Below are 13,073 nucleotides of genomic sequence, written 5' to 3' on the forward strand. Positions count from 1 at the left end.
TACACATAATTGTACATTTATTAGTCGTCGTATAATACATTAGTATTTATTAGTATTATAATACTAACTTATACAAGTAAATATACTGCTTGTATATATTAATACTCCTTCCCAAAGACTGGTGAATTAGGATAATATTCTCTGTTAATTGTTTTTTCCCCCCAAGGCCAACAGAGATGTCACAGTTTCAGAACTGTGGACCTACTGTAGCTTGATAGGCCCTTTCACTACATCTCACGGGGTCTTCAAATACTGGAGGGGGGTCAGCCTATTCTCTAAGGCCCCTGAGGGCAGGACAAAAAGCAAGGAGAGAAGCAACTAGAATTGAGGAGGAATTTCCTAACAGTGAGAACAATCGACCAGTGGAACAGCTTTGCCTCCAGAAGTTGCGGGCGCTCCATCCCTGGAGACTTTTAAGAAGAGACTGGGACAACTATTTGTCTGAAATGGTATAGGTAGGGACTCCTGCTTGAGCAGGGGGGCTGGACTAGAAGACCTCCAAGGTCCCTTCCAGCTCTATTCGGATTGCTTGATCTTACCATGCAATCCCCCTTTCCCCCCCCACCCCCAACGTCTCGGCCAATATGCTGACTCTGTAAACCACTTAGAGAGGGCTGTAAAGCACTGCAAAGTGGTATCTAAGTTCAAGTGCTGCTGCTATTCCTACCATGAATTTGTACCTTCCCCACCAAAACAAGGTTGAATATTCACCATTTGCAAACCGCGTTATTCCATTCACTGCACCCCAATTGACCATTACCTTGGTTGAGAATGAAACACACCAGCACTCTCTCTCTCCCTCTTTTTCCCTCCCTCTCTCCCTCTGTGTCTCTCTCTCCCTCCCTCTCTCTCCCTCTCTCTCTTTCTCCTTCTCCCTCCTTCCCTCTCTCCCTCTGTGTGTCTCCTTCCCTCTCTCTCTCTCCCTTTCTCTCTTCCTCTTTCTCCCTCTCCCTCCCTCCCTCTGTGTCTCTCTCTCCCTCGCTCTCTCCCTCCCTCCTCCCTCTTTCTCTCTCCCTCTCTCTTTCTTTCTTCCTCTCTCTGTCCTTCTCCCTCTCTCTCCCTCCCTCCCTCCCTCCCTCCCTCTCTCTCTCTCTGCCCAATGCTATTCCTTCTAGGTAATCAGATCCCCGTTAATTAATAAAAACTGTCAGGTTAATTGTCCCAGTCTGGACATCCTTATCCAGTTTGTAATACTAACCCTCTAGCACTTTCTCTCCCCCCCCCTCCTTGCCCACCCCACCGTCCTCCGCCCTTTCGCTTCCAGCTCAATTAACTTAATGCTATGCAAATGAGTGGCTCTCCTTGCCGCCGTTAGCTTCTTGCCGGCGAATGTTAATAGCATAATTGGGCCTTCAGTAAGGTAATTAGACACGATTTCTTCCATTAGTCTTACAAGCCTAATTATTGTTGATGAGAGAGAGGGGACTACATCTGGCCGCCACAGGCTAGGCAGGGCATCTGGGTTAAAGCAAATATAGACAAAACACTGACAACTCAACACAACCCTCAAGATCTATAGCAAGGTGGGAGGGGGGGAGACGAGGAGGAGGAGGAGGCGTTGCTAAAGGCAGTGTGTGACCCACACAGCTAGGGGCTGTGGTGGCAAGAGTGGTGGGGGCTGGACATGTGGGAATCCCTACTAAGGTAGCCTGGGAAAGGATGCTCCTTTTTGCAGAGCCCTTGCTGCTCTCTGAGTTTGCTTGTCTTCTTGCAGACGTTTCATGACCCAGCTAGGTAACGTCATCAGTACTGCAAGGGAGTGGAGTTTGTGGAGAGGAGGAGGAGGAGGAGGAGGAGTGTGGTGCCCTTGATGGCCTCTGAGTTGGGTTGTTTTCTTGCAGATGTTTCATTTATTTTATTTTTTATTTTTTTAATTCCATTTATATCCCGCCCTTCTCCGAAGACTCAGGGTGGCTTACAAGCTTAGCAGTAGCCTTCATTCTATGTATATGCCTGCTTATTAGGGCTTTCACACACACCCCCAAGCGGCATTATTACAAAGTCAGCTTAATTGCCCCCCAACAATCTGGGTCCTCATTTTACCTACCTCGGAAGGATGGAAGGCTGAGTCAACCTTGAGCCTGGTGGGACTCCAACCTGCACTGATTGCAGGCAGCTGGTGTTACTTAAGGAGGCATCAGCCCACTGCTCCACCCAACTAGGTAACATCATCGGTGAACAGGAGGAGGAGGAGGAGGAGGAAGAGTGTGGTGCCCTTGATGGCCTCTGAGCTGGGTTGTTTTCTTGCAGATGTTTCATGACCCAGCCAGGTAACATCATCAGTATTAGAAAGGGGTGGAGTTTGAAGAGAGGATGGAGGGGGGGGGGAACTGCGGGTTTTTTTTCGTCGTCTCTGAACTTGGTTGTTTAATTGCAGATCTTTCACAACCCAGCTAGGTAACATCATCAGTGCTAGGGAGTGTGGCTTGCTCTCTGTTTATATACAGTACTCTTGAGCTTGCAAACATCTTATTACCCAACTGAGTAATGTCATCCGTGCTAGTGAGGGTTTGGCTCCCAATAGCTGGCCCTGCCAGTCTCGGTGGGAGTGTGGTTTCCCCCCCCCCCTTGATAGTTCCTTGTTTAGGGCATTGTTTTCTGCTTGATTCTTTCTCTGCTCCCCTCCAGCCTTGTGACTCTATGATTTACTAAGCCATCGAGGACACATATGAGATAGGACAGCGTTCCTCAACCGTGACGGCTTGAAGATGGGTGGACTTCAAATACTGGCTGGAGAATTCTGGGAGCTGAAGTCCAGACATCTTAAAGTCACCAAGGTTGAGAACTACTGGGATAGGACATTAGCTACAAGGGTGGTAGGACTTTTTTTTTTCCCCTGCCTACATTCTCCGTCTCTCCTCTCTGTGACCTTGAAGGGTTGCCGTTCGCCGGAAGTGAAGCATCCGCCTAAGAGGATAATTCGATGTCGGTTATTTAATCCAGCCATCACAAGCCTATCTAGGACAGCAACAGAGTAAAAAGAACCGAATAACAGAGCTGGAAGGGACCTCAAGAGATCTTCTAGTCCAACCCCCTGCTCAAAGCAGGAGATCCTATACACCAGGGTTGTCCAATCTGCTCTTAAAAGAGTCTCCGGGGATGGGAGCACCCACAACTTTTGTAGTCAAGCCCTTCCATCGATTAACTGTTGTCCCTCACAGGAAACTTCTCCTTAGTTCTCGGTTGGGTGATTAATTTCCTTTTTTTCTTTTTCTTTTTAACCTTCTCACCTAGAGCCCTTCGCTGGCCTTTCGACAACTTCCCAACCGCAACACGGGACACGCACACTTCTCCCGGGGCGTTAATGAAGTCACGTCCTTTCATTGCCACCTTTCTCTCGATGGCTCGCCGAGGAGAGCAGGTAAATGTTAAGAGGAGGGAAGGAGGGAGGATTGGAAGTGGGGTGATCTTTTAACCAAAATCTTTCCTCCCAGACGCCAAGCCCGGCGCGCGTCGGCGGAATACATATTCCACAATAAGTATGCCAGCCCACGTCTGGCAAACGCGGGAGATAATGGCACCCTGCGAAGGTCACGGAGGTTTTATTAGCACAATTAATGGAAGTGTAAGATAAGGCTAAAGCTGAGCTCTTCAAACGGCTAAAGAAAAGAACTGGTAGTAATAGGGTTATTAACCTCTCCCAGCCGTTGAATTGGGTGGCTGTTTCCTACGCCATTTTCTAGTTCAGGTCTCCATTAATTGGCAGCTGATTGTCTTTAATCCACCTTGAAAACTAACCGGCCGAGACAGGAAAAGTCCAAATAATCACCAGACGGGAGAAAATAAAATCCCCCATTTTCTTTCGACTAGACTAGGGCAGCTTGCCGCTTTGATTTTTTTTTCTTTTTTTCCTTCTTCTTTTTTTCTTTCCTTCATCCTAAGTGAAGGGAAAGAGAGGGCAGAAAAGAGAAAAAAAACAAAACAACCCCCCCCCCAAAAAAGTTGTGGGTGTTTCCTTTTGATTCCCCCCCTTCAAAAACCTCCATTTTCGTCCAGTCTATACAGTCCCCAACTGCTAAAACCGTCCATTTCGTGACCATTTTCAAAGTTTACGACGGCGCTGGGGGAAGAAAAAAAAAGGGACTTACGCACGTTTTTCCCCCACACTTAGGACTGTACAGTAGCAACGTCCCCACGGTCACAGCATCTGGCTTGGCAACTGACTCGTATTTACGGCGGTCACGGCGTCCCGGAGGGAGGGGGTGGTGGTGGTCAGGCGATCACCTCTTGCAAGCAAAGTCAAGGGGGCGAGCCGGATTCGCTTAGCAACCGTGTTGCTCATTTTAACAACTCAGCAATTCGCATCGCCACGTTGGCGAGGAAGGTTGCGGAAGGGGGCCGAAACTCACTCTTGCAACCGCCTCGCTTTGCGACAAAAAAGTTTTGAACCCTGTAGAAAGGGTTCAACATTCACCGGCCCATTTGGCACTCCTGGTCTCCCCCTCCACCCCCCCAACACACACACACCGTGGTCGGCCCTAATTTTGACTAAGTCTTTGTTTTAAGAAGAAAAATAGCCCTTTAGGCCGAATGCTGAGCTCATCCCAGTGGCTGTGAGTTCCGCCGGCTAATTTGGTGCCAGGAAAAATCAGAGGGGGGGGGGGAAATGCAACTTTTCCCGGGGCTTCGAGCATTCCTGCCTTGCTCCGTTGACCCAGGCCGAATCTAAACACTTTTTTTTTTTCTGAGGCAACAGGAAATAAATTATTCCTTTTTCTTCGCCTGAGGCAGATTGCAGGATGCCAGGGCCGAAAGCGAAGAGGGAATCTCCTGCTCTCTCTGCCTGTTTTATGATTACATATTAAGAAATTTTATAGCCCAATTTGTTTCTCTCGCCCACTTCCCTCAAATAACTTGATTTTTGTTTTTTTTCCCCCCTCATTCTTCGCGGCTATCAATTATCGGCTGCTTTCGTCTTTCTTTCCATAAATTGAAAGAGGCCAGAGACTGATGCAGTTCCCTGTTATATAATTTAGTAGTATTTGCGGCAGGTTTATGAGATGGAAGTCAAATAAAACACGGGATCTGAAGGAGGGGGGGCATTTATTACTTCTAAGAAACAGACGCACGGATTGAGGTCCCAACGGTAATTTCTGCTTATTTTATTTTTTTGGATCAGCCAGAGAGGTCGAGCTGCCGATCCCAAGGCAGAAGAAGCCGGCCTTTCCACCAATAACTTTGTTTAGGGATTTGAAGGGGGCTTTCATAAACTTTGATATCGATGTAAATTTAGTTTAACCTAATTTCAGCAACCCGGGCTGCCCTAAAAATGAGCAAGAGGCAGGGTTGCAATTGGGTTTGATATATATATACCTGTCTGCTTCTGTGGCTAGATTGATTCCTTAGCACTAATTCTATTTCAAGAGGATCTTTTTTTCCCTCTCTCCTTCCTCTTGCTGTTAGAAACATACTTCACTCTGCAGGTCGAGTGTTTTGTACCCTGTGTCAGAAGCAAGTGATTTACAACCCCAGCTTCCACCCAGAGTAGCTACCTGCGATTTTACAAATGGTTCCTTTCTCACCTCCTTTTCGTGGAAGGGCTGGTGTGTCTCTTACCCCCATTCTCTTGAAGGGCAGATCTGGCCCTTAAAGAAGCACAGGTGGATGTTGTTTGTCTACACAACATTCCAAAGAGACAATTCGGATCACCAGAAAGGAAACATAGAGACCAAAACGTCGACTCATCAGCAATAAAAACCCAGATAAGCAGATATATACAGTGAGACTTCAAAGAATTGAGGCCTTTGAACTCTGGTGCTGGAGAAGACTCCTGCGAGTCCCTTGGACTGCAAAGAGATCAAACCGGTCAGTCCTAGAGGAGATCAGCCCTGACTGCTGTTTAGAAGGCCAGATCCTGAAGCTGAAACTCAAATCCTTTGGCCACCTAATGAGAAGGAAGGACTCGCTGGAGAAGAGCCTCATGCTGGGAAAGGTGGAGGGCAAGAGAAGAAAAAGGGGACGACAGAGAAGGAGGTGGCTGGATGGAGTCACCGAAGCAGGAGGCGTGAGCTTAAATGGACTCCAGAAGATGGTAGAGGACAGGAAGGCCTGGAGGAACATTGTCCATAGGGTCGCGATGGGTCGGACACGACTTCGCAACTAACAACAACAATGAGACCAATCCACCTCTCTTCTAAGGCTGCTGATGTTACTTGGTTAGGTGAAGAAATGTCTGCAAGAAAACAAGCTCAGAGACCACTAAGAACACCACAGTCGTTCTCCTCCTCCTCCTCCTCCCACTGTCTTCTAACAATGATGGTGTTACCTAGTTGGGTGAAGAAACGTCTGCAAGAAAACCATCAAGCACCCCACAGCCCTCTTCTTCCACCTCTTCTCCGTAAATCTCACTCCCTTCTAACACTGATGATGCTACCTAGTTGGGTGAAGAAATGTCTGCAAGAAAAACACCCAGCTCAGAGACCACTATTCCATGAAGGAAAGATTGGCTGCCATCCTCCAGACGTAGAAGGAAAGAAGTCAAATTACCTGTTCGGATAGATCCCGGCGCCCGGCATACGTTTGGCTTGGTCTTCATCTTTCGGGAAACCGTGCAGGACCCAGCCTCGAACGTAGCAATCCAGTCTGTTGATCCGTTTTGACAGGAGTTTGATGACAATCTTGTCGGGCACTAGAGGAGGAACAAGAAAAGAGATTTGATCAGGTCTGCCGTCAGTGGATAACAGGAAGCGAAGCGGCGGGAAGCTGCAAACGACATCGGCAAAGGAAAGGGATGCCTTCGGTCCCAATTTAACATCTTAGTCTCACACACAAATGCCCTGATTTGGAATGTAAGGGTAGCTCTTTGGGATGAGGCCAACATGCTCGCTTTTCCTACCGTTGTTTCTCTGGGCTTCGGGATGGGCAGACAGGTTGAGACCAAACCTGGAGCCTTCAAGACCAATATTCCATGATAGCCTTTCAGGGGTCGAAAGAAACCTCTCGGAATGGGGAGGTGGGGAACACTCCAGATCCTCTCTCCTAAGGAGGTCTATCTAGCACAGGGGTCTTCAAACCTGGCCCCCCCTTTATGACTTGTGGACTTGGGCTCCCAGAATTCCTCAGCCAGGCACGCTGGCTGAGGAATTCTGGGAGCCCAAGTCCACAAGTCATAAAAGAGGCAAATTTGAAGACCCCTGATCTAGCAGGACCAAGAACGCAGGCATACAACACAGAATAATAGGTCGGAAGGGACCCCGAGCAGGGGACCCTCTACAGATAGTCCTCGACTTATTACAATTGAGTGAAACGGAGCCCATCAAGCAGCGTGTCTGATTTCTGTCACCAGGCTGGTGGGGTTTTATTATTATTATTATTGGGGTTTTATACTTGCAAATTTTATACTGCCCAGAGTCACTAAGAATGAAGTGGCTCTCCGTATAACTTGCCTTAATAAATAAGTGCAGAGAAGAGCAACAAAGGTGATTAGGGGACTGGATGTGTTTGATCCGTGAATGACGGAGCAAGTTATGTCTAGTCTAGCAAAGAGAAGGACTGGGGTGACATGTTAGCAGTCTTCTAATCTTTGAGGGGCTATGACAGAGAAGAGGGGTGGGTGGGTCAAGCTATTCACCAAAGCACCAGAAGGGCAGGACAAGAAGCAACGGATGGAAACCGATCGAGGAGAGAAGCAACCTGGAACTAAGGAGTAATTTCCTCTCGGTGCGGACAATCAATCGGCAGAACAACCTGCCTCCAGAAGTTGTGGGCGCTTCATCGCCGGAGGTTTTTAAGAAGAGGTTGGACAGCCAATTGTCTGAAACAGTACAGGGTTCCCTGCTCAAGCAGGGGGTTGGACTAGAAGACCTCTAAAGACCTTCCCAACCCTGATATTCTGTGAATAAATAAAACACAAGCTGCCCTTGAGGAGAACAAACAGCCCGGCTCGCAAAGCAGGCAGAAAACTGCCTGTCGACGTCCGTTTCTGTTGCTAAAAACAAATGAGGCAGGCGGAGTCAATGGCCTCTTTGTTCATAAGAGGCTTCCGTGAGGTTGTCAGCAACCACCGGCTGGCCACGAAAGAGTGTTGTTGTCGTTGCCATGAGGGTAAACAAAACAGCTTCTTCCTGCATGGCTTGGCCTCAAGCGAACAACTAGGGTGAGAGGCTGAGCTTGGAACGGTCAAATGAAGTTGTCAACTGCCAGGCTTTCGAGGGATCAGGACGGGGCCCAAATTGTCAAGCTGCTGGTTTCTTTTTATCCGAAACCTTGTGCAGGTTTCAGCCTCTCTCGCCCGCTAGGTCTTTGCACTTCCAAGCCTGTAGGATGATACTGCGGACTAGAAACCTGGCCTTTAAAAGGGAAAATAAAATAAAATAAGGAAAACTGAAAGTTTATTCAATGATGCTTCTCTCCTGTCCACTCCTCCCACTCCTTGCCTCAGATGTGGGCAGCGTTGCCAAAAGCACGTTGGCCACTCCTAAGCGAATCTAAAACTGCTTCGCAGCTTCCCAAATGGCATCTTTGCATCGGGCAGCCAGGGAGATTTTGTTGCTGTTGTTGTTGTTGTTGTTGTTGTTGTTGTTTTTCACAGGAGAGCCTCTCATCCTCTCTTCCGAAAGGCTCACTATCGGAAGGCTGAATGGATGGATCTGTAACGAACTTCAAAACAGGTCGACGCCCCAAGCCGAAAGCAGAGATCTATAATGAGAACTGGAGCAAACCCCCCCCCACACACACACACACCTGATGCTCCCTTCGCGCCGGTCCGATTTGAAGCTTTTTGTTCGATATCTTTGCTTTCTATAAAGATGGAAGTGCTTTTGACCTGTATTTGCCTACCTTCTAAATCTATAAGTCCTTGATATTCATGAGCCCTGGATGGTCTTCTTTGGGACAAGGCTGGGAGGAGCTGTCCATTCCTTGGTGCTGAAAGTTGGGGGGGGGTTCTTTGATCCCCTGGCCCACTTAGTTTTTCTCCTCGTCTTAGATATGTTCCCCTCTCCTTCTCCCAGTAGGTCTAAATCCTTCCATCATTAATTCAGATGCCTGAGCGTTGAACTCAGGGTTTGACAGTTAACATCTTGCCCTGATTACTAGCCGACTGCCAAGGGGTACTTCGGCTGGCTTGGTGTGTCATCTCTAAATTCAGCAAAGCGCAAGAGCAGAACATCTGGTTATTCCACAAAGGTCAGGTTCGTTTAATGTTATTGGAATCCTCCAGGGGAGAAAAACCACCTGTCTTCCTGCTGACCACAAAGTTTGGAAGAGTTCGTTTCTTTTGTGAGACACGTTGGGAAGTAGACAATGAGGATGGTTATGGGAGGTTCCTTCCCAAAAATGAGGTGGGGCTCCTGGCTGTTGTAGCTTCAGCGCATCTGGATGAAACCAACCTGGGTGAAGTAGGAAATGCAGGAATCCATCCAGCAGGGGAAATGTGCCAAGAATTAGACTGGGCTCTTTGCTGGAGCAACATCTCCTATTGAAGGAGCTCTCCAGGGTGCTGAATGTGACTGGACTTATTCCATTCGTTGTTTGTCGCACTCTTCTTCAGATTGTGCCTAGCATCCTTTGTCAAGAATCCAACGAAAATACACAAGGGATGCTGCAACAGTCATAAGTGTGAGGACAAGCTGCAAGTCCCATTTGTTTCAGTTCGGTTGTAACTTTGAACAGTCACTAAATAAATGTGAGTCGAAGACTATCTGTTTAAAAACATCTTGGGGTTGATTAACAAATCCCTAACAGCCATCAGTAACAAAATCTTGTGCAGCTCAGAATTCACAACATCCATGTTTTTTCTTCTGTTTTGTGTTTTGTTTTGTTTTGTTCTGTTCTGATTTGTTTTGTTTTGTTTTGTCTTGATTGGGTTCCGTTTTGTTTTGTTCTGCTATGGTTTGTTCTCTCTGAATTGTTTTGTTTTCCTTAACAATGGTTTGGGGATCAGTCACCAGATTCACACACACATAGCTCTCAGCCCAAATCAAACAATTCCAGGCCTTGGAAATCTGCAGGAAATGTCTTTTATTTCTTCTTAAGCATGCCAACCTTAAACCTTTAAAGGAAAGGAAGATAAAAAAAAAAGAAAAAGAAAAAAAAAGATCCGGAACTAATTTTCATTTTAATTCGCTTCGGGGGTACATCTGTCCTGAGGGCAACGGGTCATCTTTAGAACGTGTGATAAATCGGCCTCTTTACAAGCTATTAAACAAAACAACTGTCATAATTTCAAACTGGCGAGGTTACGAGAGGTCAAGATCGTTGCCCACGGCCTCTTTCTGTCTGAGAAAGACAAGAGAGTGGAAACCCTGAGGACCAGGGTCCAGAACATCTTCCCACCTGTGATGGTCTCAAGGGGACGCCTCTTCTAACCTTTTCATGAAGCCCTCTTGGAAGCTTCGTTCCACCCTAAATGAACGCGATGAGTTTGCTTCAGCCTACAAGAGTCATTTTCCTTTGTGCTTTTTCCAAACTGATTTCCACCCCCCACCCCCTGCATTTTTGGTCTCTCCGTGGGTGGCTTTCTTTTATTTATTTCTTTTCTTTTCTTTTTTTCCCCTTGAGCTGAGACTTCTGGAAAATTCCAGCTTTGAAGTGCACTTCTGAAGCCACCCTTCGTCTGGGAGACCGCTTGACGGGGCTGCATGCAAACTACGGTCTGTACTGGAAACCAAAGTTCAGAAAACTTCAAACTGTGGTCAACATAATAAGCACGGGAGATAACTCAGGCCATCATTATTTTCTTAACACCACCGCTGTTTTTCCGGCTTTTGAATCCAACCAACTGCGGCTTTGCCAGGCAGCGCGCTTTAAACGCGCTGCCTGTGATGTGCCGGTAATAAACACAACATCAGCAATCACTGGGAAAACTGGCCTGGCGGAGCAGTTTTATCGATTATTTAGCACCACCTACCGGCAGTATAAACGTCCTGCAGGAGAAGAAAGATGGATGATAGAATCTATAGGGCTGGAAGGGACCTTGGAGATCTTCTAGTCCAACCCGCTGCACAAGCAGGAGACCCTAGGCCTAGACCGTTCTGGACCAACTGTTGTTGAAAACCATCAATGAGAGAACACTCACAAAAGAGCCGTGCATGAGTGGTGCAGAATGCAGACTAGAATGGGGCAGAATCCAGAAGCGGGGAATGCTCCAACACTGGAAGTTTTTAAGAGGGAGACTGGACAGTCACTTTGTCTGAAATGGGATAGGGTTTCCTGCCTGAGCAGGGGGTTGGACTAGATGACCTCCAAGGTCCCTTCCAACTTTATTATTGTTATTTGCAGGAATTCAATCCTGACGGGCTCAAGGTCAGGACTGAACAACTGAAGGCGAGACTAGAAACAAGGGATGGAAACTGATCAAGGAGAGAAGCAACCTGGAACTAAGGAGAAATTTCCTGGCAATGAGAACAATTGATCCCTGGAATGACTTGCCTCCAGAAGTTGTGGGTGCTCCATCACTGGAGGTGTTTAAGGAGAGACGGGACAGCCATTTGTTCTGAAATGGTTTAGGGTCATCTGCTTGAGCAGGGGGCTGGACTAGAAGACTTCCAAGGTCCCTTCCAAATTTCTTCCAATTGATTGATAAGGTTGACTCAGCCTTCCATCCTTTCAAGGTTGGTCAAATGAGGACCCAGATTATTGGCAGATGGGGGGGGGAATAGGCTGACCTTTGTAAACCCCTTAGAGAGGGCTGCAAAGCACTCTGAAGCGGTATATAAATCTAAGGGCCATTGCCAAGCTCTAAAGGCAATCATCAACTTACAACCATTAGAATTTACAACCACACTGGGGGGAAAAAAGGGATTTACAACTGGTTCTTGCCCTTACGATTGTTACAGCGTCCTCACGGTCACCGTTATCGAAATTTGGGAGCTTGACAACCAGCGTGTGTTTACGACGGTCGTAGCGTCCCCGGGTCATGTGATTGACCCAACCAATTCTCATACAGCCAATCACCAGGAGACGGTGAGTTCTAGTCCTGCCTTACGCATGAAAGTCAGGTAGGTGACTTTGGGGCAATCACCAGGAGACGGTGAGTTCTAATCCCGCCTTAGCCATGAAAGCTGCCCGGGTGACTTTGGGCCAATCACCAGGAGACGGTGAGTTCTAGTTCCTCCTTAGGCATGAAAACCAAGTGGGCGACTTTGAGCCAGTGCCTTCCTCTCAGCCCAACCTACCTCTCAGGGATGTTGTTGTGGGGAAAATGGGAAGAGGAAAGGTCTTTTGGATATGTCTGCTGCCTTTAGTAAAAATACTGAGGTAAAAATACCAAAGGCAGGATGCAAACTAGAAAAAAGATCCAGCCTAGACCATAGAAATATAAATATTCTCCAAACTATCAAATTTTACCAAACCAGAAGGAAAAACACTTTGGCTGTTCTTCCTTCTCTTTCAGCGGGGAAAAAAAAACCCTCTAACAATTCCCACGAAAGAGAGAGAGAGAGAGAGAGAGAGAGAGAGAGAGAGAGAGAGAGAGAGAGAGAGAGAGAGAAACTGTCAAAAGTTTTGATGCGGCACTTTGGAAGCCGGCACAACATCCCAAGCGATATTTCAAAAAAAAAGCATCCTCAGAGGGAAGCGAAAGGTCTCTCTTGAAAACGCATACACAAAACGGGCCCTTTTTTTTTAGCAGCCCCCAAATAAACGGCCCGCCAATTTTTTTCCCCCTCCCCCTTCACTGGAGAACCCCCAACCCAAACCTGAAGGCAGAAGGACCTCAATATGTGGATAAACCAAACTTGGGAAAATAAAAGAGAACAGCAATCTGTTTATTCGCTCCGATTTTGGGTTTTGCATAGGGTTGTCTAGGTGACTGTGTATTTTAAAATGAGAGAGAGAGAGAAAGAGAGAGAGAGAGAGAGAAAAAGAGAGAGAGAGAGAGAAGAGAGAGAGAGAGAGAGAGAGAGAGAGAGAGAGAGAGAGAGAGAGAGAGAGAGAGAGAGAGAAAACGAACAGGTTTTTCCCTCTAGTCTACCATCTCTCTCTCTCTCCCTCCCTCTCTCTCTCTCTCTCTCTCACATACACACACACACACAAACTAAAATGAGGAAGTACGACTACACAGCCCTTACAGCTTGTGAAAAATTAAACTCGACGGATTCAAACTGTCCTATTTCCACATCAAAAGGGAAGGC

At 47.2% G+C, this 13,073-nt stretch overlaps 1 protein-coding gene across 8 annotated transcripts in view; it reads right to left on the bottom strand.

The window, feature by feature from the left end:
• AK8 (adenylate kinase 8) overlaps positions 1-13,073 on the bottom strand; it is a 48,024-nt gene that overhangs the window by 8,377 nt on the left and 26,574 nt on the right. For 6 of the 8 annotated variants that reach the window (XM_081339735.1, XM_081339734.1, XM_081339732.1 and 3 more), the window contains one exon: positions 6,487-6,628. In XM_081339735.1, the coding sequence (XP_081195861.1) occupies positions 6,487-6,628 (142 nt within the window). Of the gene's footprint in view, positions 1-2,792; positions 3,878-6,335; positions 6,394-6,486; positions 6,629-13,073 lie in introns of those variants that run through there. The other 2 variants (XM_081339738.1, XM_081339739.1) reach the window with 2 other exon arrangements.

The sequence above is a fragment of the Vipera berus genome, assembly GCF_964194415.1.
Source record: "Vipera berus genome assembly, chromosome: 15".
In the NCBI taxonomy this organism is placed as follows: domain Eukaryota; kingdom Metazoa; phylum Chordata; class Lepidosauria; order Squamata; family Viperidae; genus Vipera; species Vipera berus.